Source organism: Hippoglossus hippoglossus, chromosome 21 (genome assembly GCF_009819705.1).
Source record: "Hippoglossus hippoglossus isolate fHipHip1 chromosome 21, fHipHip1.pri, whole genome shotgun sequence".
Classification (NCBI taxonomy): domain Eukaryota; kingdom Metazoa; phylum Chordata; class Actinopteri; order Pleuronectiformes; family Pleuronectidae; genus Hippoglossus; species Hippoglossus hippoglossus.
The window spans coordinates 5,253,858-5,279,408 of NC_047171.1; the positions used below are offsets into that span (position 1 = coordinate 5,253,858).

At 42.0% G+C, this 25,551-nt stretch overlaps 1 protein-coding gene across 2 annotated transcripts; it reads right to left on the bottom strand.

Annotated features, from left to right (window-relative positions):
• Positions 1–94: 94 nt before the first annotated feature.
• On the bottom strand, positions 95–6,688 carry faima (Fas apoptotic inhibitory molecule a). 2 transcript variants are annotated; one of them, XM_034574952.1, is made up of 6 exons: positions 6,498–6,688; positions 5,436–5,581; positions 4,875–5,103; positions 3,335–3,384; positions 2,854–3,038; positions 1,505–2,471 (listed from the first exon to the last, which is right to left on the bottom strand). In XM_034574952.1, the coding sequence occupies exons 2-5, from the start codon at positions 5,547–5,549 to the stop codon at positions 2,889–2,891; spliced, it is 543 nt and encodes a 180-aa protein (XP_034430843.1). In that variant the 5' UTR covers positions 5,550–5,581; positions 6,498–6,688; the 3' UTR covers positions 1,505–2,471; positions 2,854–2,888. The 2 variants fall into 2 exon arrangements, with proteins under 2 accessions (XP_034430842.1, XP_034430843.1); XM_034574951.1 differs by having other exon boundaries at positions 95–3,038; positions 6,498–6,687.
• Between the last annotated feature and the right edge of the window lie 18,863 nt (positions 6,689–25,551).

A 25,551-nucleotide genomic window follows, 5' to 3' on the forward strand; every position in this document is an offset into this window, starting at 1 on the left:
TTGTTTGAAGAGTCTGGATGTTTTGTTTTCACCACTTCACAGATCAGGGAATACACTGCTTGTTTGAACATAAATCAAACGCTGCCCAGTATAGTTTACCAATAATGTACATTTTTATTAAAGGGTCATTTCATCAAGGCCAACCACCTACTCAGCTGTACGGATATGAATTTAAACACAATTTACATTTTACAAACATGTAGCGGAACTGTAAATAAAAGTGGAATACACACATTAACATAAAGCCTTTATACAGGACATATAAAAGACATGAAATTAACTCTCATATTCTGAATGACACAGTACCAGAAATCAGTGTCGAGCATGAAAGCCCACCTCTGACTTTGGAAATGGTTTGACGCAAAAATAAATGAACGATCCATTTGTCTCTTACTGGAGCTTTGAGCTGGTGACGTGTCAAAGTCAACTTTGTCAATTCTGCCATATGTACAGGACATAGACGGGATTTAACTGCCGAATCTCTCTGATCCCCCGGTGTAAACGTATAAGTAGACAGAACATATAAGTAAACAACAAATTAAGTGCAATTTAAATAATAAAACAAACATTTAACATACACTGTAAAAAGGTCAAACCTTAATTTGAAGCCTAAAGGTTGAGTTCAACCTCTGTCTAACACAACATTTGGCCTTTACATTAACAAAGAGACAAATGATTTGACCGCAGAATTCCACACATCTCTAAGAATGTAATGTTTATAATTCTGCCAATAATGCAACGTCGGACTGATTGTCTTTTGACACTAATACAGCCATTAAATTACACACTACTGCAAAACATCACTTGGCTGAACCAAACGAACAGAGACCATTGAACAGCTCAACATAGAATGAAACAAAATATCACTCCTGGGCTGTGCACACTGGAATGACGCTACATTCAAGAAATATTCTTGTCCACTGATACTTAACCCTACTGTGCATCAATGAAAAAATACAAGAAAAGTGGGCATGAAGCACAGTGAGAGCAGGATGAGGTTTATTGTTTGTGTCTATGTGTTTCCAACAAAAGACAACAGGGGACTGTAGTACGAGGTGAGGTCAACATACCCAGGATGCGTTTTTGTTATCCAGCTTAATTTAAGCTAACATCATCCTGATATCCTGTGCTATGACGCTGGTTATCAACGGTCTCAGTTAAGCCTGAGTTTACTTATCCGGCTACGAGCGAGTTCCTGTCACAGAGGCAGAGTCGTTAATTATGAGTGACACTGTCAGAGACATGAATGAAGGACTTAATGTGATACGAGAGGAAACACTGGTTATCTGTTGGTAGAATCGGTTACAGCTGCATCAACTAAGTGAAATGTAAATGATGTGCTCATGACTGCAAAAGAAAGGAAACTGTAGATATACTTTCAAGATTGAAATGACTGTGTCCAAAGATAAAGAGAAATTAAGCAGAGTGATTTTATTAAGGTTATTATGAAGATGTGATGTCAGAATGTCTCTGCTTCCAAAGAGGAGAGCAGAGAAGTGGTTAATGTGAGATGAGCTCAGTCCGACTCAAATGTTCATTTATCATCATGAAAAATAATGAGCAATGTCTGGATCATTTTAAATCTTTAGTTTTTATTTCCCCTTGTGTTTTCTGATCTGACACCGGCAGGAATTATGTTATGTTAAATTAAAATGAAGCTATAATAGTTTGATTCATTCATATTGTGTTTTAAAACCACACACATGGAAAGTCTGGAACAGAGAAACCTTTTCAGTCATCTTTTAAGAAGTCTACTGACCCTGTCAGGACACTGTAGAGCGATGACTACGCTTCCATGCCGGCGACAGCCAGCGGCCGGAGGCACGATGTTTTTGGGTTGTCTGTCCGTCCGTCTGTGCTATATCTCAAGAAAGCCTCAAGGGAATGTCTGCAAATTTGGTACAAACATTCACTTGGACTCAAAAATGAACGAATTACATTTTGGTGCCTGGAGGTCACGGTTCAAAGTCAGGTCGCTGTGAATGTGATATGTCAGGACTGCCCGTAGGACATTTCATTACGTCTGGCACAACTCACTCCTCACACAGCACATTTTGCCTTGTGAATGTAATATCTCAGGAACACCTCAAGGGGATTCTTTCAAATTTGGCACACATGTTCACTTGGACTCGGATTAACAGATTCGAATTTGGTGGCCAAAGGTCGAGGCCTCGGTGGCCTCAACCTCAGGGCAGTAATTCTAGCTTTCCAGGGATCTGAGTGGCCAGTACTTTCAGGTTTTGATCTCTTATCTTGAACTTGACAGCTCCGGAGCATTTGAGTGGTTCCGCATATGTTATCATGGTGATATACCCTGTTTAGAAGTGAACCAGCTTTGTAGTACTGAAAACTCAGTTATCTTGCAAATCCTGCTTCGTAGTACAGGCCCCCGGTGGAGTCTGGGGTTCACCGGCTCAGGTTATTTGGTGTTTGTGTGTGTTTCCTACAAAATGACAACTGGAACAGTACATCTGTAAACGACCAGAGGAAAACTTCAGTGAGATAAATATGGCACATCTGGCCTCCACTATTGATAATATTACTAAATTGGTAGTATTGATATGAATATAAAGTACCAGTTTACTTCTCAAAAACGTTTTTCTGTGTGAGGTTACCTTTCTGAGACAGTAAATCCCTTTTTGTGATTGAAATGGCTGCATCTTCTAAATCTGCCCACACACTGCCCTGTCTGTCACCAGATTATTAGCATCCTACCAATATGGCTAAAATACCCTCCACATCGCGGTCATCAAAACATAGGAGCACATACGTCTGTCCGCTGGTCCCCGACTCCAACAGCTTTAAGTGACAATCCTCATGCCCCCCCCCCATTGTCACACATACAAACCGGACCTGGCCTTCGCCCCAAAACGTAGACGCACACACTGTCACTCCGTGCACTCCGCTATCTCTGTGCCGTCCACGAGCAGCGTGTGAATGATCCCGTCTCTTCTCTTGCCGCTGCTCACGGCCTTCACACAGCAGTTGTGGTCCCCGAGTGTGAAATGCGTCTCCGTGCCATCGTCCACAAACTCGCCCTGCAGGCAGCAGTCAGACACGGGGACAAAGACAAGCAGGTTGGTCAGTTCCATGCCATCGGCTCCTGAGCTGCTTTAGAAATGGATGGCTGCAGAAGCACCGAGAGTTTCAGCCCATAGAGGATGAACAGTTACATCAGTTACAAGGAGTATGGATTACATTATGAGTTATGGGGCCAACCATCATATGGAGACAGGAATTTACAGATGATGACTTTTGATTCATCTGATGACTTCTTGTGTGTCCCTTTTAAAAACAATAAACCTATGTACATTCTAACCGGTGTTGTACTTACTGCAGTTTCAATATTTTGTCCATTGCACCAAACGTCCATAGTGTCTTTCTCTAAAAGAAAAGGAAACGCACTGAATCAATGAAACATCCAACTGTTGGACACTGTGTGTGTGTGTGTGTGTGTGTGTGTGTGTGTGTGTGTGTGGTGCTGTTAAACACTTGAGTGAGTTTGTCAGATCGTCTTCTGGTTCCAAGAGCAACAAGCAAGACACAAAAAGCCCCTCAAACCTTTTTGACCCTAATATCAGCCCATACAAAAGGAGCATAAATAGATTTTAATGATCTCGTTGAGAATTTGCCTGAGTAGATATTATTAAATTATTCTCTCCCAAAGTTATGTGTGCGGATTTATTTATTCAAATTTTGTATTGAAAAAAATGTACTTACACATGTGTGAGCAATTATATTTGCATACTTTCCTTGTAGCACACAGTTAGTTTAGACAATAAAGTTTCTATTTTGACATGTTACCTCTTCCAAGTGTGTAACTATGACCAGCTGTACCTGGAAGCTTCATGGGTGAGCCAGCAAATGACCGACCACACCTTCATATTTTCTATATGGTGGCAGATTGTTTTCCTGCTCAGATTTATAGATCATTACTAACTACACACTGTCGTGTTGTGCACGCTTCAGCTGGTTTGCCTCCTGTACAACAGTCAGCAGTGTAATTATAAGCAGGATTAACCTGCCCAGATGACAGAGGTGGCTGAAGATGGCGTGGGGCTTAAAGCGGTTAAAGAGCTTAGCCTCGGCTCAGTCATCATATTAGTAGGTAGTCAAGAAGGGGCAGAGATCAAACAATGCTAAATGAGAATCCAATGTCTATTGTGATTGATTACGTGAATAAACCAATAAACCAAGAGATTCATGACATTTTAAAATGGATTTACTTTCACACCACATGGCTTTTTGCACTGGTCGGAATCAGAGAACCGTGAAACGATTGCAGTCTGTACAAAACTCAGCAGCTCTGCTTTTAACTACAACTAAGAGATGTGATCCCATCACACCTGTTGTGTCCGTTTCACATTGGCTCCCTGTTTGCTTTAGTATTGATTTTTAAGATATGGCCCAAGGCGATATCTCTGATCTTTTAAATCACTGTTTACGTCTGCTGTCACTTCCTGAATCTAGGCTGAAAACTATAGGACAGAGCTGTCGCTGTCAGGTCCCCATGACGATGGAATGAATTGCCTGAGGAAATAAGGCTGACTGTGACGGTGTCTTCTTTTAAATCTCAGCTAAAAACATACTTTTTTTTAGAAGGCATATTCCTGAATTTACTAATTAGGCTAATTAGAATCTTTATCTCTATTATTATTACCACCATTATTATTAATGTACTTCCTTCTATATTCAAACCTTTTGTTTGCTTGTTGTGCAGCACTTTGTATTTTGTGTTGAAAAGTGCCCTATAAATAAAGTTATTTAGATCATTACTGCTCAGTATAGAACATGTGTCTTGCCTTTATGAAAACAACAGACATCATAATAATAAGGTGATGAGGACAGCAGGTGACTAATGACACAACACTCACCCAGGACCACCCTGCAGTCAGTGCCATCCAGGTTGAGCACCCAGGTGCTGGTGACCTTTGACCTGTTCTCCATGTACTTCTTCAAGCTCTTGCCGTTGATCTCCAGGGTGTACTCGTAGGCGAACCCGCTGACCGCATCGATGTTGATGGTGGCTTTGGTGTCTGATTTTCCCACGCTGAACGTCTCCTTGCCCACCAGCTTGAACATCCAGTCCCGTCTCAGGATCTCCTGCGCGTGAGGCACAGTGTAAGAATCAGCAATTCATAAACAAGACAGATTTCATGATATATGGGAAAAAAATTATTATATGACTAAAATGAAATTTGTATAGCCTACGTTAAGAAATGCCGATACACCCCTAGTGTCCACAGCTTTATTTTATCTCACTTGATGTTAATGGGAGTCATCTTCTTCTATGCAAATGATCTGTATAGTATGCTGCAATGTTTTGTGGCGTAAAATAAAGATATTTCTTAACAGACTTTGTGGAGGGACACTGTGAATGATGGAGGAGGTCAGGTCCTCCTGGCCTGGTCTCCCTTTAAGATCACGGTGCATACCTGTCCATCAACGTAGATGACCCTCTTCCCGGTGGTCGTGCCATGTTCGAACTCTATCCTGTGGACCCCGTCGCTCAGCGCCACCTCCCACACGCCAGCGAGATCACTGGACATCCTGACCTCATAAGACTCTGCTGGGACACGAGCTGGGACACAAACCGCACCAGTGATCAACCAGGCTCATGAAGCCATGGCCCATAACAGAGGAGAGCGAGTTAACAATGAGTTTCCACAGGTTCCCGCTGCTGCCCGACAGCAGTCCCAACACTGGGTGAAGTTAAAACATCCACATTTACTTCACTGGATGTAGAAACGTGGCTAAAGACCACAAGTCAGTAAGGTGGCGCTGTTTCTTGCATTACAACTTCTGGTGTCAGGGATTCACTTTCAAAGTAAAGGCTGGGCTCGTTTGAACCAAATACTTAATTGTGTCAATAACAACCATCTTAGTGTTACTGAATGAAAGCAGATTCTTTATCTTTGTACATCACACATGAATTAGCTAAGTAAAAGCAGTGAATGTTTAAACTAAACACTTTTTGAGCTGAAAACAACAATTGAAGTGTTAGTTAATGACAGAGAATTGTTCATTTTAGCAAATCACAAATGAAACTAATAGTCACAAATAGTTAACAGGGACTCTCTTTCAAAGTAAGAGCAGGGAATGTTTGAATGTTTATTGTGACAAACAATCTTCAAAGTGTTACTGGATGAATAGAAAACCGTTTGTTTTAGCAAATCAGAAATGTGTCTAATGTCACAAATAGTTAACAGTATAAATTAATACCTTGGGGGTTGTGTGGCAGACAAAATACGTGTATCTATAATTGTACACGTAGTTTCAAGTTTTAACAGTGTTTCAAGGCGTAGGCCCTAATTGCACTTGAGCAACAAAACAGACATTTTATTCTGAAAAGAACGGGAGCATTGCTACATCCGTCAGGCAGCATGCTAGGTAGCTTCCCAGTAGCTCTCGCCGCTAGCGTTAGCCTCTCTGCTAATAGAGGATATAATCGCAAGGTTTATCCCGGGATATCCTGCGCCACGATGCGGCGGGATTACCTGGACGGTCCTGAAGCAGGTTTCCTCGGGGTCTGTGCTCGATGGAGGAGGAGAGTGCGACTTCAGCTCAATTTACTCACAGCTAATGTTAGCCACTGTTAGCTCAGATAACGCAGAGAGTCAACAGACGAGCTGTGGCTACGCCGTTTCCATAGCGACGGGAAAATCCGCCTACGTGCAGACGGAGCCACGCCCACCAGGGGGAGGTGCAGTTTGTTTCCTTGTTTTGTTTTTAAAGTCTATTTTTTGGGGCTTTCTCGTCTTTATTTGACAAAACAAAGGGCCACAAGCCGAGTCTGAACAGGTCTGGACCAGGTCTGAACAGGTCTGGACCGGGTCTGGACCAGGTCTGAAACATGTCTGGATCAAGGTCTGGACCAGGTCTGGACCAGGTCTGAAACAGGTCTGGATCAAGGTCTGGACCGGGTCTGAAACATGTCTGGATCAAGGTCTGGACCGGGTCTGAAACAGGTCTGGATCAAGGTCTGGACCAGGTCTGGACCAAGGTCTGAACCAGGTCTGGACCAAGGTCTGAACCAGGTCTGAACGGGTCTGGACCAAGCCTGAACAGGTCTGGATCAGGTCTGGATCAAGGTCTGAACAGGTCTGGATCAGGTCTGGATCAGGTCTGAACCAGGTCTGGACAAACACACTAACTAGGCTGCAGGGCAAAGATGCTTCTCACCTCCACCTCAGTTTACCCAGACTCCCAGAAACCACTTATTTAGGTTTTCAAGATTTATCTGTCATGTGCAAGTTAACACAGGGTTTTACCTATAAGATAATGATGAAAACATAATTAAAACAAATGAAATGAGCAGGCATTAGAAAAAGTACAGGTATAGTAATAATGATTTAAAACAATAGTGATATAAAAGGTGTTAATTGAAAGCTAGCATAAAGAGATTTAAGAGCTTTTAGTCTGGATTTAAAAGAGGAAACAGTTGCAGCAGAAATTAGTTCAAACGGTGGAGAATTCCAGAGAGTAGGACCATAATGACTGAAGGCACCATACGCTGAATTAGAATTATATTCTGGGTATAGTAAGAAGACCTTTGCTTGGTGATCTAAGGCACCTGTTAGGTATCTATTCAGTGAGCAGGTCAGAGATGTGGGGGGGGGGGAGCTCAGCCATTAACAGAGTTACAGTGATTTGAATGGTTTGGTGGATCATGACTCCACAGAATGTCTAATGATATGGAATTGCTATTTTTTGGGGGGGAGGGTGAGATGAGTGATTGCACACCCAGTGAAAGTATGTCTTAAGAGGGGGACTTAAAAGATATCACCGCTGACCTGACCTCCTCAGTCAGGTCATTCCAGAGCCCCTGGGCCCGGGTTGGAAAAGCCCTGACCCCTTTGGTTTTCAGCCGGGCCGCTTGAACAGACAAAATACCTGCCTGAGGATCAGAAGGTGCGTGTTGGGGCATATGGTACCAACAGGTCAGAGCTGTAGCTTGGACAGAGGCCATGGAGAGCCTTAAATGTCATCAGTGAAATCTTAAAGATCTATTCCAAAACGGACTGGGGGCCAGTGTAGGGTGATATGATCAGATCTGTTAGTTCTGGTTACAAGCCTGGCAGCTGAGGTGAGACCAGAGAAAAGGGTCAGAGGCTACAAGCACTGGAGATAATGAGTGGGGGGGGTCCATTAATGAATACCAGGAAGTAACTGGCAGCCACTAAATGTTGAAATTTTAGCACGAGCTTAGGACATTCCAGAGGGATAATTAGACATGATTGGATGAGATGTTAGGACCAAGCTGCAGGAACTGTTACTGCCTTTTGTGTTACCACCATAACCACGACATGCCGGACCCTCGCCCTTAACCTAAGCTTAACCATTGACCCAAAAATCTGCTTTTTCCCAGTTAGGTACGCAGCATCTGTGTCCACATGGACAATCTGTCCCCAATTAACTGGGTTTTAGTGTAAAATTTGTCCCCAAACGTAGCTTATGACAGACACACACGCACACAAAACAGACACAACGACAATGTTCAGAAACACACACCTTTACAACCTGATATTTTTCATTCAAATGCAACTTTTTAATGCATAAAATTGAAGTATTGTGTATCAATGGCTCTGCAAACTCAAATCTTGCTTTCTCTTATGGCCCCATTTTACCTGAACAATACACTGTAGCTCAACAGGGAACCTGCTGAAACCCTTATCATTTAAATGGAATTGCCCTTATTATGAGATCTAGTACAATAGTACAATAAGATCAGTGTTCTTATTATAATAATACATCGACAACACAAATGTTATGGACAGTGTGCCACAATTTAATCCTTGTCCTTTTTTCTGTCTTTTTTGTTTGTATTTTAAAAAAGACGTTTGACTTTTTACACACGATTTTCAAAAAGAAGTCAAAAGTTTCGTTTTTAATTGCTTTCTACTCCAATGCAATTTCTAAATCTCTATAGGTTTTGCACACGTGTTTGTAAGGTCCAAACTATCTGCCACGTTTTATCCATTTTATTTGTCCAATAGGAGGCAGCAGCCCTCTTGGTATCTGTGTTGAGAGAGGACCTTTGATTGGACAACAAATCCCTTCAAAATGTTCTGATAAAGAAGCGTGTGGGACATTTCAAAAGTAAATTTAAATGGGTGGTCCGTCAATTGCACTTAATATTCAGCCTGTGAAAACAGTTGAATAATGTCTAGTGCTGCTCTGAAAGGAGCTTCCTGAAATGTGATACTCTGGTGATGTCATGACGGTTATCTGAGTCTGGACTGGTTCAGATTTACTATTTTCTGCAGAAAACCTGCACAAACTGGAGATGCAGGGTTTGAGATTGTCTTTCATGAGGCAGGGGTCCAGAGACAGACACTTATGGGACACGTCTGTCTTCTGAGTACCCGCACGTTGTGGTTATGATTGATTGATAGATTACTTTTTGCTTTTTAAGTTTCCAATAACATAAGTGTGCTTGATTTGAATACATTTAGATTTTAACAATATCACACGATATCTTTTAACCATAGCCTAACCATGCTAAAGGCAGTTTGCTGCTAACAAGTGGTTAGAATGTTAAAAAGTGAGATTGTCAGCGGAGGAGGTAAATTGAGAGACAACAGCTTTTAAGATACCAAAACAACGGCACGTTCAATTAGCCGCAAATGTTCACTGTCTAATGACCCAAGTCAGATAAGTGATGAGAGTGAATCTTGAGCAATGACACAGATTCGCTGAGGCGATCACCTCCACATATGAGGTTAACTTTTAACTCCTTTGCGTTTCTTTTATCCGTTTTTCTAGCAAGTAACTTTCTTCTACTTGGGTTCAGGTTGCCTGATGAATTATTTATATATGTGCATTATATTGTCATTCAGCTCTCTAGACCATGAAGTGTTTGGTCTAGAGAAAAACTTTCTTACTGACCCCAACGACTCCACAGTCTTATTGTCTCACATTTTTCCAGGAATCCAACTCGTGTAAACATGAACAGCCAAAATCTAAGCAAACTTATCAACAACTAAAAACAGCGTGCAACTCTGTTCTGTATGGAGCCTGCTATTTTACATTCATTAAATCGCCCTATCCCTGAAGCATAATTCAAAAGAGGAGAGACCGGAGCATCATAAATTTGTGAGTAAGTAAAATACCTCAGATCTTTACATATTTTAAACTTATTAAAAACAGACCCTGATGCTCTCCCGGCTGCATCTGCAAAGAATTTAGCCCCGTCTTCATAGGTCATAAATTCATCAAGAACAAGTCCAAAAATATTTATATTCAGATTTATATTCACGTTCCAAAAGTAAAAAGAATCCTACTTCTTGGAATATTTTTTCTCCTGAAATGAATAAGAAAAAAGATAAATCAATTCTAAAAGCATCAACAAAACGTAGAAACAAAGAGAATACAAGAATGGAGTCTGACTGGAACTTGTATTTGTGTTTTAGAGATTTATTTTTTCCCAGTTTGTGATTATTGATCATGGATTTGTATCTTCATTTACATAGTGTGTAGGATTGACACAAACAGGGGAGCAGGAATGTCGGCACCTCCCACCACAGACGTTAAACTGCTCCGCTGACATCACACCACAAAGGCTCACTCTCTAGTGAATCCTGCTGATCCCACACCAGCCTTCTACCTGCTCTCCGCACCCATCTAAAAGGAAACGTTTCCCAATATAACTCGGCCACGTCCTTTTAAAGACTGTTGTCTGTCCCCATCTGTCCCACCACAAGCTGCTCTAATCAGCACACGGACATTCCTCGTCCCTCAGCCATTCCATGTGCTCCAATTAACCAACACAATACAGTATGTGAAGAGCACAGCCACACGGGCAAACTACTCAGTCTTGGTTGTATCTGGAGGAAAGCAAAGTAAGTCATAAACTTGGAAAACACTAATTATAAGTAAGAAACTCCAGGGTCAGAGGGTGATGGAGACATGTTGTAGCACAGGACTGGGATAAGAAGAGTAGAGATCAAGGGCTCTTATAGATAGATGGATAGATGGATAGATGGATAGATGGATATATAGATAGATACATAGATAGATAGATAGATAGATAGATGCAAGTGAGAGCACAGATTTTAGCCACTTCGACTTCTGAATAACTTGTAATCATCAGTCGAAACTGGGAGCAGAACTACGTGTGATCAAAAGCTATAATTTCAAAATAGCATGTTGTGACCAAATTACAGTTTTGCTGTGTTGACAAGAGGGGGGGGGGGGGGGGGGCAGGTGCTGTCATAGCCTGTGCTAAACTGGTACTTTTCAAACTAAACACTCTTTTCTTCTAGCTTCCATTCAAGGTCTAATTGGACGCTTCCTCCTTTAAATCTCACAAAACAAATCAATAATTAAAACATCACATCACAAATAAGAATCCAACACAAAGAGAAGTCTTTTTTTTGTCCCTCAAGAACTGCTGTTTGAAATGGGACCACCCATACAACCCTTTAATCTCCCCGCCGTCCACTGTTTGTTTCAGTTTTTGTGAGCTTGATGGCTGGAGATTAGGTTGTGGACACAGCGCTGAAGGGTCCTGTCTATTTCACTGGGGGGGGTTAAGCTGGATGAGAAAAAACGGTAGCCTGAATACACCCGCGCTTGTCAGTGAAGATCTTTATTGTTGTGACACTGGCGACTCCCTTAAGCCTGTGCCGTGTGACCACTGAGACGCAGGTCATCAGCCGTAAAGTTGAGAAATATACGATGAATCAGAGAGAAACTTCCTCCCAAATGTCCGCCTGTTACTCTCACTTCCTTTATGTATTTCCATCTGACCCTGCAGTTAGGTAGTCGTCTTTCAAAGTGCTTTTTATAGTTCATAAACTATTCTTCTCAGACTATTTTTAGGACGCGTACAAGGACGAGTGTTCTGTTTTTTTACCCCAGAATTATATCTGGGGTCTTATAAAAACTCAGACTCAGTACTTTCATTAATGTCCTCTGAATAAAAGTCACATCCCTCTTTCTCTAATTTTTTTATTGAACAAGAAACAGAAAGAAATGGCCACAGTGACGCGCGGCCTGCCTAAAGAGTGCAGTGCAAATATTTTATTTGGCTGTTGTATGTCTGGTTTTCGCTCCGTAACAATCTCCCCTCTTTCAGTTTACAGAGCTGGTTTCCTGGAACTTTACAGAGTGAGGTACAGTGCACGTGCTTCTGACTTCAGATAAAAAGGAGAAAGTTAGTTTAGTTCTAAAGGCTGATCTGAAAAGAATAGAGTATATTAAATTAGATCGCCCGACATACAGGACATGTGAGGAGGATAATGTTACACTGACAACAACAGACTTTATGTTGCAGTATTCATGACGTATGTGACCCTGGTTTGAAATCTGGGAGCTGTAGCAGCCTATGAGATCGGATCTTTTTTCGGGACAAATGATCAGATGGAAATGTATAGTTTGAGATGGCCCAAGTTGTCACAATAAAAGCCCTTCAAACCTCTCACAGTCCTTTTATATGCAATGAAACTAAATTCATAAAACATGGGCTTCATATTACGGTGGCCCTGAACTTTTATTTTAATTCTCTTTCTGTGTATTAATCTGTTTTTTCTTAGTTTTATTGAGATGTGTTATATTATAAAAAAGAGTGATCTAACTTTTCTTACAAAAGGGTGAACGATCTGTGCTGTAGTAGATGCACTAGTCTTACTGATGTTTGTCTCTTAGATATAGTATATGTAATAATTACTATGAGAATCAGCTTGAATGACCACATACAGGTAGGTTAAAGACATTCACAGTGAGGGAACCCTATATGTGCAGGTTAGTTACAATAAACTTGGAAAGCTGAACAAAGTTTTTTTTAAATCTTTTCTTAACTCTGCCGTATCTGTTTACTCTTTCCCCCGTGGGCTCTGTAGTCACACTACACTCATGTTTGTTTTGGCAGGACAAAAGGACAAATTGTATGGAGTGGCAATCAGTTTTTTTTTATTTATGGTGGCATGAGATGGAAAAAACCTCTTTCATTCGGTGGAGGGCGTGTCTACTGGTCCTCACATCAGGAGCCCAAGGCTCTGGTTAGGATGTCAAGGTTTATATGACACTGGGAATGATTCACAAAGCTGAACCACAGCATTATGTTCCAAAACCAAGCCATAATCAGCGTCCACCACTGTGCCATTTAGGATATTTTCAAGCATCCGAGTCAAGTTTAAAATAGCATGTCTGTTCTCTCACAGAGCAGAAAGGAGCCTTAGAAATATTTTGCCAACCCACACACTGGTGGTGTGTGTTTTTTGCCTGCAAGAGAAAGAAGTATGTGTGTTTAAATGGCCGAGAAAGGCTCAAGGTATCTGGGTCTCTCTGACAAAATGACCCTGTAGTCCCGAAGGTTTGGACTGTCATTCTCACTGAAGGTGCCCACAGAGCAAGGGTGATGAATACAAGTCCAAATCCACCGGTGAAAATGGAGACTGGACAATAATCAAAGAACTGCTTTACTAAGTTTTCCATTTTTCTGACTTTATGAAGATGTTGAGAACTTCACATGAGAAGTTTAAGGCCTTACTCTCCTGTGGTCAAGTGGTCAGGAGGTAAAACATGGAGAGGAGATTTTTTTTAAAAGAGCAACAACAACGAGTCAAGAAAGAGCTTTTAAAATGTTGGTGCAGATCCGCATTAGGGGGTGGATCTGGTACTTTAACATTGTTACAGTTTTCCCAAGGAATCACTAATGGATTTTGATGAAAAAATCAGGCACATCTAGGGAATTCATGTGAAATATGGTGCAGCTTGCCTGACTCTAAAGGGACATTTGGCCCTTGGCGGAGGTAAGTGCTCATTCTAGTTTCACAAATGCATTAAACCCATTCATTTAAAATCACTGCTTCCCTTGTATTCCACTGTGAACGGGGGTGAACTGGGTTTCCTCCTGACTGCAGCAGTTGTCTGAGAGGTGCACCTGAAGTGTCAGGTGTCTGAAAAACAGCTGTACCTCACACATAACTCTAGCCGAGCTGATCAAAACAGGAGTGGCAGTGTTTGAAAAGGTTTTGGCCTGTGAGCTATTCAGGATGAGAAGGCTGAGTTTGAAAATGTATAATTCACCCTAAGGACCACGAAGGCATTGCACAGCATAAGATGCTCGTGCTAGTTGGGGCTTTGTATGGACGTTAATGAGCTGAGTGCACAAACCACATCAGAAAAGCTTGTATTCTCAATGAGCTGAATATATTGTCTGCCTGTGGTCAAGTACATTATGATGAACAGTGATTGTGTTATTGACAGAATACCAAAGTCATCTAAGCTCTTTTCATCTTCAAGAGAATAATTCATTCACATAATAGAGTTGGGTAAGTCCCATAAGGCAACAGTCCAATGTGCCAGAGGACATGGACGATGAAAAGGCCCATCTGACAAAGACCTAGATTCATTCAGTGACCTGGAAACTTTGCTTTTCTGTCTCCAGTGGAACCGGTTCAGCCCCGCCCTACTTCATAAAAACCAAACATTGACCTTTTAGAACAAGAATGTGCACAACGCTGTGCACCGAGCATTATAAATGAGCTGGATTTACAGTGACTATTTACACAGTGCCTGTATGTACAGTGAAAGCAGCAAGACAGGCAGGAGATTCAACACATCAAATATAGTATGTATTCACCACCAGTTTCTGTGAGCACTGAGTGAATGCATGCAGTGAGGACATGTCCTGTCCTCCACATCAGCAGTTCATGACTCAACAACAGCATTTGCACCCGATGTGCAAGTGAGTGTGAATGACTACCTGTTAAACAGGAGGCTGTTGATTTCACATGTGACTTCAGTTTATTGTCAATGTACTACATTGTTTACATTTTAAAGTATACAACTTTTAGCTTTTAAGCACAGGTGGATTTCTTTAGATTGACAAACTGATTAACTAATGGTTAAGGACACAAAAGCCGGTGAGGAGACCCTTTTCTCACACAGTGGAAAGTCATTGTGGATTGTCTCATGGCTGATTGGACCAAAGGTCCCACAAACTTAAACCCTGCAACTGTTTTGTGCTTAAATTCTTATGGAAAAGACACAGCTGTTACTTTAAATCTATAAACAACAATTCCTGCTTTTTTATACAACACAAGTGAAAAATGTGTTAGTTTGTTAGTGCCACCAGATGACTAACTCTGTGACTGGGTTTGACGCCCTGACTGTGTGAACTCCCATGGAACTGGCTCAGCGGCAGCAGGCTCGTCTTTCATGTTTTGGTACTTGGGCCAAACCACCAGAGTGGAACTAACCCGAAGTGATGTGACAGAAGAGAAGAGAACAGATCAGAATCATAAAGCTCCACTCGTACATATCAGAGAGACACACATCATCAGATACAGATAATAGGTTGTCAACTGGTACACTCCATTCCAACGGAGACATTCCATTAGTCATCGTCACTGAAGATCGGTCTTTTCGCAATGTTCGATAGGAGAGATGAGAGAGGCTTTGTGAATCTATAACAGGAATCCAATTGTCCTGCAAGAACTCCATCAAACCTCAACAGTACAGACAACGGTGTTTCCGAACTTTGGGGTCAAGACAAGATAATTCTACTGGGTCAAAGCCAATTAAGGAAATAAGACAGAACATTAAATAAAGTTCTTCCTGTTTTAATACTTTTTCAATCAAGCAAGAAAAAACATGTATAGTTGAAGTATTATTTTGCTGTTAAGAATCAAAAGATAATTTTTTTATCTACAGTGTGTGTTAATTGTTTGTTTAAACGATAACATGACCTTAAGTTGCAGCTAGAAGACACATACGATCCCAGGTTGGTTTGTGTTTGGCACTATGTTAGGTTACAGTCCACATACCATAATAATTGAATAAAAACAGACAAGTGCAGTAAAGTTATGTTGGTGTTTATTGGTTTAATTTGTCATTCGTTAATCTCCAATTCTCTGGTACTCAAACTCACTTGCCTTCCTCCACCAAGACCCGACAACAAGTGAAAAAAAACTCCTGGATCTGATCCAGATCCACGACAAAATTTAAACGAGTCCACTAAGTTTTGTAATAATCCGTTTGGCAGTTTTTGCGTAATCCTGCAGAGGTAAGGGATTTCTCAATATTTCATTTTATTATCTATCTACTGGTTATGAAAAGATTATTCACATACAAATAACAAGATTTAAATCTGTACCTGACTCACTGTTGGTTTCTGTGCACTATGTTTAGTGTGTAGGCTTATTTGTTGTGGCAATGGCTGATACGTGTTTTTGCTCCCTGACAATGAAACTTTGCTCCACTTTAAAAATCCTGTCTCATTTCATTTAAAAGGTCTTATATACAATATTTTAACATTAGAGCAGCCAAGAACTATTTCCAATTTAAAGGTACAGGCCCCTGTTCAGACCAAGTATCATCCGTCCTGAGAGATTCACTCACAAGTGGACAGCTCTAGATTCTGAAGTTCACACCTTATATTACAAAACGTCCTGAATGTGTCTCCTTTGGCCTCGTACACATGTGGTGTTAACATCCGTCTCGATATATCCGATCACAAGTGGCCAGTGCTTAGTACGTGTGTTCACACCTGGCATTAAACTGCATCCTGAAAATGTCTCCTGTGACCACTTGTGACCCCTTCCCCACCACAGTGCTGTAAAAACAAGCAAGACTGATTTGTACAGTTTCCTGTCATGTCAACTTGTTATGTAGTCCCTCGTCATGTGACTCGGGTGACAATGGACCAAACGTAGGTCAGTTAATGTTCTGAAGCAAAGGTCAAGATGCAAGAGGTGTTTCCTCAATAGAGAGGCCAGAGTGACATGCTCTCTTCACTGCCCTGTGCCCATGGGATGTCCTGAGGTTCAGAACACCAGTGGACAGGATGCACTTGGAACAACCAAAGGGAAACAAGTTCACAAACGTTTCATCTAATAGGGAAGAGGGGAGACTTTATTTAGCCATAGAAAGTTGCAGAGCCTGTCAACCCTCTAACCCTTTCCGACTGTTTATGGGCAGTTTCCTCCAGTCGGAGAATGAAATGTCTATGAGGCAAGTTTTAAAGAGCAAAGTCAGACCTTTCTGACTTCGCTAAACAATGGACGCACCACAGGATAAACCAGCTGTAAAGAAAGCTACAAATGCTTCCCGTCACAATGTCCTTGCTGGTATGGTCCTCCATTTTAAGTGATTTTGTTTATTGCTCGCTCACCAACAGCCAGCGGACGATTAGTAGCATTTAACTGGATCTCACCCGCCAACTCTTATAACTCTTATTGTGACAAATAATCTCAGCTCAACATCTGCTTGCCAGCACCGACTTATTAAAAACACACTTTTACAAAATGGCTTTTACTTGATTGTTTTTAGCTATTACTTATGTTTCTTTATATCCTTTTCTTTTGCCATTACTTTAAGTGGTACTATAATATTGTTTTATTTGTTGTTGATCCTCTTTGTACTGGCTGTTTTGAAAGGTGCCACATTAATGAAAGTTATTCTAATAATTACTATCAACAACGTCTACTATCCCTAATATATCTTTAATATAGAAGTTACATGTTTCGGGTTTGTGTTTGGAATGGGGGTGGTGTTAAGTCTCGACGGCCATGTGACTGAGAACGAGAGACGTTTGCATTTCCTTGGGTCTGCCTCTTTACACCCTGCTCCCTTTATTTCCATGTATAAAGTTACAGAGAGGGGATTGTGAAGAGCTGCCCCTTCCAGAAGTGTGAGACATGACTGTGAAAAGTAACAGACCCTTTAGTATTCCTTTGTTCAGTTTGTGGTAGCTGGTCAGCCCTTGAATTCAAATGACCACATGTGTTGTAGAGTCAGTCACTAGTCATATCCTCTGACGGTTGTCAACACTCTTTCCATACGGATGGAAAATTTCGGCCTTTAAATAAGTCATCTTTCTTTTAAAATGTGGTAAATCTATGTCTCATAATTGCAGTCGTGACTTTCTGACAGGATGGTCGTTTTGTCCACGAGGAAACAGTGTATAATGTGTCCCCGTCAAGCCCACACATAAACATCTAGTCTTTCGAAAGTCTAACTTTGACCCAGTGCATAAACCGTGGTGCAAAGAGAAGCTGTGAGACCCAAGAAACCCTCTCATTTCATGACATCACCACTCAGACACGAGAGGGCAGGGCCAGATGGAATAAACACATGTTCAGGACAAGAGCCGTGTCCACACTGCCCACACAAGTGTAAAGGACGTACCACTCCTCACCCATGTCTCTCAATGCTTTAAAAGACCAATGTGCCAGATGATGAATGGATGAAAAAGATTCACAACGGAACTGAAGTTTTTCAATTCAAAAGATTTCCACTGTGGAGTTGATACTGAAGTTAGGCTTTTACTTTGTATTCTCAGGACTCCCGATGCACAAATCATCTTTTTCCACTGCGGTCTCTCGCTGCCGCTTTGATAGATTATCTCATTTTCCCATCATCCAGAGGAGAGGTTGCTGTACATGCTGAATCAATGGTGATCTTAGCACTTTTACTCACCCCATAATTCCTCCCTGTCCAGCTTCACTCTAGCCAGTTATGGCTGCCAAGTCTTTTATGCATTTATGACTCTTTGGAGCAGTCATGCTGACATCACCAGAGCAGTGTGTTTATGACAAAGAGACACAGGTTTAACAGTCTGACTTAATTTTATACTTTAGCTTATGTGTGATTGTTAGACCGTCAACGAATGCTAATAAGTTGTAGTTTTTTGAAGACGTGTTCTGTATTAAAGATACAACATAGACAACAAGACATAAGATAAGGACAGTGACTGCGAAAGGGAAGCGAGCTACAGCGAGCAGGGAGTTACAAAACCTCCAAACCAGATGTGGGCAGCTGGAGAGTTGTGTTACACAAGGAGCCTCGAAAGGGAGAGTGTCCACGTAATCACAGAGATAACTGAGTGTGTGGGAGTTGATACTTCCACACACTTAGTTATCACTGAAGTTAAGAAAAATAAAGTTTACCTCTCAATTACTTCATTTGATAACTTTCGTGTGAGCATGATAGACACATTTTTTCATGAACTGTCCAGCACTGCCTCTTTTGGAGGTGCACACAAAGAAGCTGACATTTTTCACTTTAAAAAGTCTTTAGATTTAGTGCAAGGTTGTTGTCCACGCACCAAAATGTAATATGTTTTAAAGTGAAAAACATATTAAAAGAAGTTTTATGGGTGCTTACTCTGCAAGTGTAGGGAAGAGTGTGCTGCTGAGAGATGAGTTGTAGGCAGCAGAGAGAGGGGGGGGGGCATCGGAGCACAGAGGCCATCCTATATAATCACACTTCCTGTGCCCTGAAGTGTGTATTTTCAAAGGGCCCCTTTGCTCAGATCTGCCTCAAGTATGTTTGCTCCTGGTATCAACGACCGCTGCTCTTTCACTTGTGCTAAACTCTGTTGTAATTCGAATTGACGTAATACTGTAACAATCTAACTGTGTAGACTACACAGAGCTGAACACCCATTCAGTCGCTCCCTAAGAATTTGCACAGAGGAGGATAGGGCTGGGTCAATTCCATGTTTACACAGCACCCACCCACTCACTAAGAGAGATATTGGACTATATGTGCTGCAGTATAGCGCTGAGCTCAGATTATTTGAGGAGAGTGGCTCGCTGGCTAACACATTCAAAGTTTGCATTAATGAGTCATGTCTGGTTTGATAGCTTGAAAAGGAAAAGGCAGGAAAAGGCAGATTTTTGAAAAGAAATTGAGAAAAGGCGAGGAAGGCCAACTGTTGGTCGAAGCAAACTGTAGACGATGTCACAATGTCTCATTCTGTCGTGGTTCTTATCACACTGATGTTGGTTCAAGTGCTTATTTTTTGCAATAATTCTGATTCTAAGTATGTATTTGATATCATCATGACTTGCGATTGGTCGAGTGCGTGTATCCGCGTGGCCTTGATACCACAGCTCCATTTGCAAATCGCTACAGCACTGATTCTGGCTCCATATGAGGTCTTTAGCAACATTATGGCAGAGTTCATGTCTGGAATATTTTGGCTTTATTTCTGGGTGGTGGGGTGAAGTGGAGACACGTCATCCATCTTTTTATACAGTCTATGAACTAACAACACAGTGACGTGTCCAATGACATCCCTTTGAGGTTCAATTAAGCCATTTCTGTACGTTCAGACATGTTGCTTTTTTCTAGACTGCCTGCAATGACATCCCTACTGTGCCACCTGGAGAACACAAAGAGGGAATTTGTATATTATGTACTAGCTTAAACATCTGAAACGTCTAAGCTTAACTTAACTTACTAAAGAATGTTTTTTGCTCGGAACAAGATCAGTGGATCCAGACATATCTCTAAAAGTATGGTCACACAACACAAGGACCAGAAGGGGCAGGAGGAATGACTGCAGCAACCATTGGATTTTTTTTTCATTATAGACCATTTTGTTACAGGTAAATTTCAGAGCCAACAATTTCTAACTAAATCAAACATAATGTATGACTGCAAATCTCAAAGTGATACAAATCTGATCTGACTACAAATTATTGAATACATTCATATTTATTTATATCTCCTCATGTAACCCATAGTCATAGCTTGCCTCCTGCATTAACATGCAGTTAAACACAGACTGAAGCCACCTGTTTTGTTAACAAGACACACAGAAGCTGTTTCGGGACATAAACCTGAGACAGATAATCATCTCTGGGTCCCGCCACTGCAACTCCCAGCCCCCGATACCCTCACCACCACCACCACCATCTGCTACGGGGGTAGGGCTGTCTGTTTCCATGGTAACCCTGTACCCCTCCTCCCTATAAGCAGGCTCCTTTTGTGTATCCCACGTGCAGGCTGTTCCATCTGTAACCCAACCATGCTACCGAGGGGGTGCTGGTGTTCACTGCATGAACGAGTGCCGGGTTTCTGTGTAAAACGATCTGCACCCATAGACAATAAAAGTGGCTGTTAGTCCACTACCATATGATTCAAGGACGGTGCCACAGACGGGATCTTTTTTTATTTTTTATTACAGCACCGGAAAGACTCTGGACACCATATAGACACATAAAAAAACTCACAAGAAGCCTCACTGTTGAGAGCACCCCCTCCCCCTCAAAAAACAAGGTGACCTTGCAAATTAGGGCCGCCCACCCCCTTTTACCCGGTGCCTAGTCACTCTAACCCCCCACCCCCCCCCCCCCCCACCCCCCCCCCCCCCACCCCCCTGCGGACTGTCCCAGAGGTGGGTTGATCGGCAGCAACAAGGAGGGAAAAGCTGTTAACTGGCAAGGAAGAGGCAGTAAACTACAATTCAGAGTCAGCAAAGTTTCCCTGCAGCCACAAAACCCCTATCTCAATATGTAGAAACATTTTAACTTTAAAAATATCACATCAGCTTTACTCTATGAGCCATAACTAAATATACACTGAGGACTGATTGCATCTGGAAAACACATCGAGATCAAAAAAAAAAAAAATGTCATTCCAAACAGCAATTTGTGGCCACAGTACTGTAATTACAGAGTTTCTTGGGTATGGCAATACCACCTCTTTTGATGGCGTTATATATGAGTTTTGCTCACATACAACACCATATGAGATATATGGCTTTGCTATATATGAGACTGTATAGGTTTTACTCTGCTGTGATATAGGCCCTCCCGAGATCCTGCGGTCCAAAATTCATCTCTGGCATCGGCAGCCCGTCTGTAGCCGTTGTATTTCGGGGTTACGTTGAAGTGAGTAACCCTGTTGTGAGGCAGAACCTTATTAGGCTCCATTTGGGATTCACAGACTCCTAAACAACACACACATGGAAAGCATTAGTCTTGCTGGCGAGCACACTAGACCTTTGCTGTACTGTGAATTAAAGTCTTACAGTGCGGGCTAGGTTTACTGCTGAACTTAATCGCTCTCTGTCCTGTGAATATCTGCCCAAAACGCACAGGTGGAGGTGGATGTGCTACCTTGACGTTAACTCTGTCTTCTTTTAGTAGTTAAGGTTCACAATCAAATGGGTGTAGACGGCTGTAGAAAGGAAGAGTAAAGGATAGCAAATAGGCATGAGGAGTGCACATGATGACACAACGGACAGACAAACAAATTCCTTCTCTGTCCCACAGTGAAAACACAGCCGGTCATTTTATTAAAGTCATGTTGGACGGTTGCCAGGTCAACCTTGTGCTAATGCCATTTAATAAAATGCCTTGGACCCTCGTGCTTTTTCCTGTGCGTTGGCAGGGAGACGGCCTGAAGAATGCAAGTTCAAAGATTAAAACCAGCAACAGCGTGCAGCAAGAATTTCCGCCAACTCAAACACCCTAATGTGATTGTAGCTCATCGTTCATGTGCCTGTGTGGTTCATATGCTCTCATATTAAAACAGAGAGAAAAGTGGTTATGAATACACTCATCCTGTCCTACTTTAGGAAACAGTCACTGTCAGAGAAAGAGATCTGGAGCTGGAGCCAGATTTTTTTCCATCTTCATAACGCTCTCAAGCATTTCAGCTCCTTCTGCTGACAAAGAAACTGCCACAACTGCCAGAAGGGGAACATTAAGGATCGCTCTCCCTGTAGAACTTGCATAAGCATTCAGGCACAAAACAAGTTGCAGGCTTACTCTTTAGACAAAAGTGTATATGTGTGTGTGTGCACATGAGTGTGTGTGTACGTGTGTGTCTGTGGCAGGAAAGCAAACATCACAAGGGGATGATTCATGGTGGGTCAGGTTCTGAAGCAAACAGGAGGGCAGCTCTTGAGCAAAAGCCCTTTCACCTCTTTGGAAATGTTGCAACGTCATATCTGAGGAGCTGCAGGGAAAATCTGTTAGTCAGTCAGAAGGCCGTTTTTTTTGTGTCACAACAGACACCACGGCACTATAGAGACGGTCAGCATGAAAACACTAACAAACAGTTTCAGGCCATGTCCACACTCGTGGATGAATCATGAAATGCTGCCTACGAGTTTTTATACACTCTGACGCCCAGATTAACAACATTACAATAGAAGAACGGTTTAAATCTCCTCTGTTGGGTAATCAGCGGCAACTTGAGCAAGCAGCTTTGAGCCAGATTGTGTGTCATCCGTCAGCATTTACACAAAGACCAGTTCTTGCTTTAAACACTATAACACCAAATCTGTCTGCTTTGCAGGGCATTTTTTCCCCTGCGCTAAGGAGGTTATGTTTTCACCCTTGTGTTTGTGTGTTTGTAAGCAAGATTACTTAACAGAGTAATAAATGTATCAGCCAAAGAACTTATGTCATTGCCAAAACAAATACATAGAAGAACCCGTTAAATTTTCTCTTTCTTAATTTCTTAATTTTTACAGTTTTCCTGGGGAATAATTCATGGATCTCGAAGGAAAAGTGTCAGCCACATTCAGGGGACTGGTAAATGCTGTGTGTGTAAATGTGTACATGCTCTCCCGAGTGCCATTCTAGTTTGAAATGGTTTAATTTGGGTCAAACAAAGACAAACAAATGATCCAAGGATGTTTCTCCTCCGTCCGTTGGTTTGTTGTTTTTGTCAGCAGGATTAAGCAAAACTATTTAAAGGATGTCCATGAAAAGTTGGTGGAAGGATTGGACATGGGCCAAGAAAGAACCCATCAAATATTGGTGTGGATCCAGAAAAATGGGCAGATGTTATGAATGTTATTCTTTTTTTATATATTCACAAATTGCCCAGGGATCATTTATGAATCTTGATGACACATGAGACATGTAAAGGACTGATATCTATGAGTGTGTGCAATTTGGTGCAGATCCATATACAAGTCCCGGTCTGGTGGATTTAAATGAGGTTTGTAAAGGAGACTGCTGGGTGTTGGCAGATAGGCGCTGTTCTGAGTGCCATTAAATTCATCTCAACCCATCCATCTGGGTACCGACTGGGTCAATATATTGTATATCTGTCAGGAGATCCAGTACCTCTCCGGTTTGAAATGTGGCCCCGCAGAATATCCTGTCCTGAAAACGACACCATAGCACTGTCTGCACTGTGATCCTCTTTTAATATGAAGCCAAGGAAGAACAGCCGTGGTTCGTTCACGGTTAGAATAATGAAGTCCTTTGCAAACTAGACAAGATAACCTGTGATGTTTATCCCAGTGGTTGCTCATAAGTGAGTGTATTCAGAACAAACACCAACTACAGTTACTCACAATCCAGACCAAAAGTCAGGAATACCTGAGGAGTGAGTCCACATGCAAACACACTGATGTATTCTGTGTTAGCATCAAGAGAAGTGACTTCACTCTGAAGGAGCCACGAGGCCGGGGCTGTTCAGTCTCCAGATTATTTTTGCTCCTTCATTCGGGCTCTGGTTTACCAGGGGGCTCCCCGCGTTGCCCCCAATGAATACAAGCACGCTTGTGGTTCACAATAGAGCTCCGCTGCTCCCTGAGAAGGGGGAAGGGCATTGCATTCCTTCACTGACCTGCTGTTTGTGGCAGATATTAAGCAATAACCGCCGCTTTGAATGCACCTTTGCCAACCACTGAAAAAAGATGAGGCAAAGCACGGTAGTCCCCTGAGCCTTGCACCCCGTTCACAACAAGCTACGTGTGGAAGAAGTGAAGATGATCTGGTTTGTCGGCCTGTTTTAGTTTTGGAGAGGTAAGCAGTGGAGACTGTCATGTCTGGAGATCTGGGAAGAACAATGGGATCATTCAATCTGAGTGGATACCGCAGGAGACTAATTCTGACTGGAGAATCTCATTTTAGTCACTTCTGGTGAAAAGTGCAGCACAAGCCTGTTGAAAATGCAAATGCTTTGTGTCACCTTTGACTGAGTGTGAGGTGTATGCCACAGATAATAATACCACTTTATTTCCTCAGAGGAATGAGTGAACCTTGTGCTGACTTTAGACCCCTCACTCTGTGATTCATGCCACTAGCTGCTCCAGACCCCTTTTAGCCCTAATGTGGGACATAAATAGTGCACACTCCCCTTTTGTCTTCTATAATGAACAATATGAAGTGTAGGAGAGAGCTTCAAAGAGATGCTGAGCGGGGGTGGCGGGGGGGGGCTGAGGAAATGCACGTGCGGCTCTTGGCAAAGAAAGTGCGACACGGAGGAAGGGGCCTCACGATGTCTACAACTTCCGAACATGTGCACGAGCAGGATGAGGGAACACGCCGCTATCAGCAGGGTTGTGTGCTGCTCCACACATCCCCAACAGCTTTGACCCGACTGGAGCAACACTTCTCACTGTATAGATACAAAATAAAATAACAAATGGTGGCTGTGCATGGCTCCGACATTGTGAAATGCCCCTCCAATGGATGCCATACTTACAGAAAACAAGGGTTTATTTGTTGGTTGGTTGGTTTGTTGGTTTGTTGGCTGAATAATGAAAAAACTGCGGAACAGATTTTCATGAAAGTTGTGGAAGGGGCGGGACATGGGGCAACAAAGAATTCATTCTTTTTTTGCATATTCACCAATTTGTCAGGGAATTATTCACGGATCAGGCATGTTTCTTTTCTATGCAATTCATCAATATTAGACAAAAACTTAACATCTAAGTTGGCAATGCAAGAAGCATCAAGATGTAATCATTGAATAAGTTTGAAATATTTTGTTTGGACGTCCAATGTGTCAGGCTGGTAAACTGGCCAATAGCAGCTAATTGTAGCTATAACAGTATTGGTGAAT

What these genes read in the sequence shown, in the direction of transcription:
- faima (XM_034574951.1), bottom strand. Translation starts at nt 5,549, where the DNA reads ATGTCCAGTGATCTCGCTGGCGTGTGGGAGGTGGCGCTGAGCGACGGG. An exon ending in TCATCTACGTTGATGGACAG is followed by an intron (nt 5,104 to 5,435) that starts GTATGCACCGTG and finishes CCTCACGCGCAG; the next exon opens with GAGATCCTGAGACGGGACTG. An exon ending in GACAAAATATTGAAACTGCA is followed by an intron (nt 3,039 to 3,334) that starts GTAAGTACAACA and finishes TGCTGCCTGCAG; the next exon opens with GGCGAGTTTGTGGACGATGG.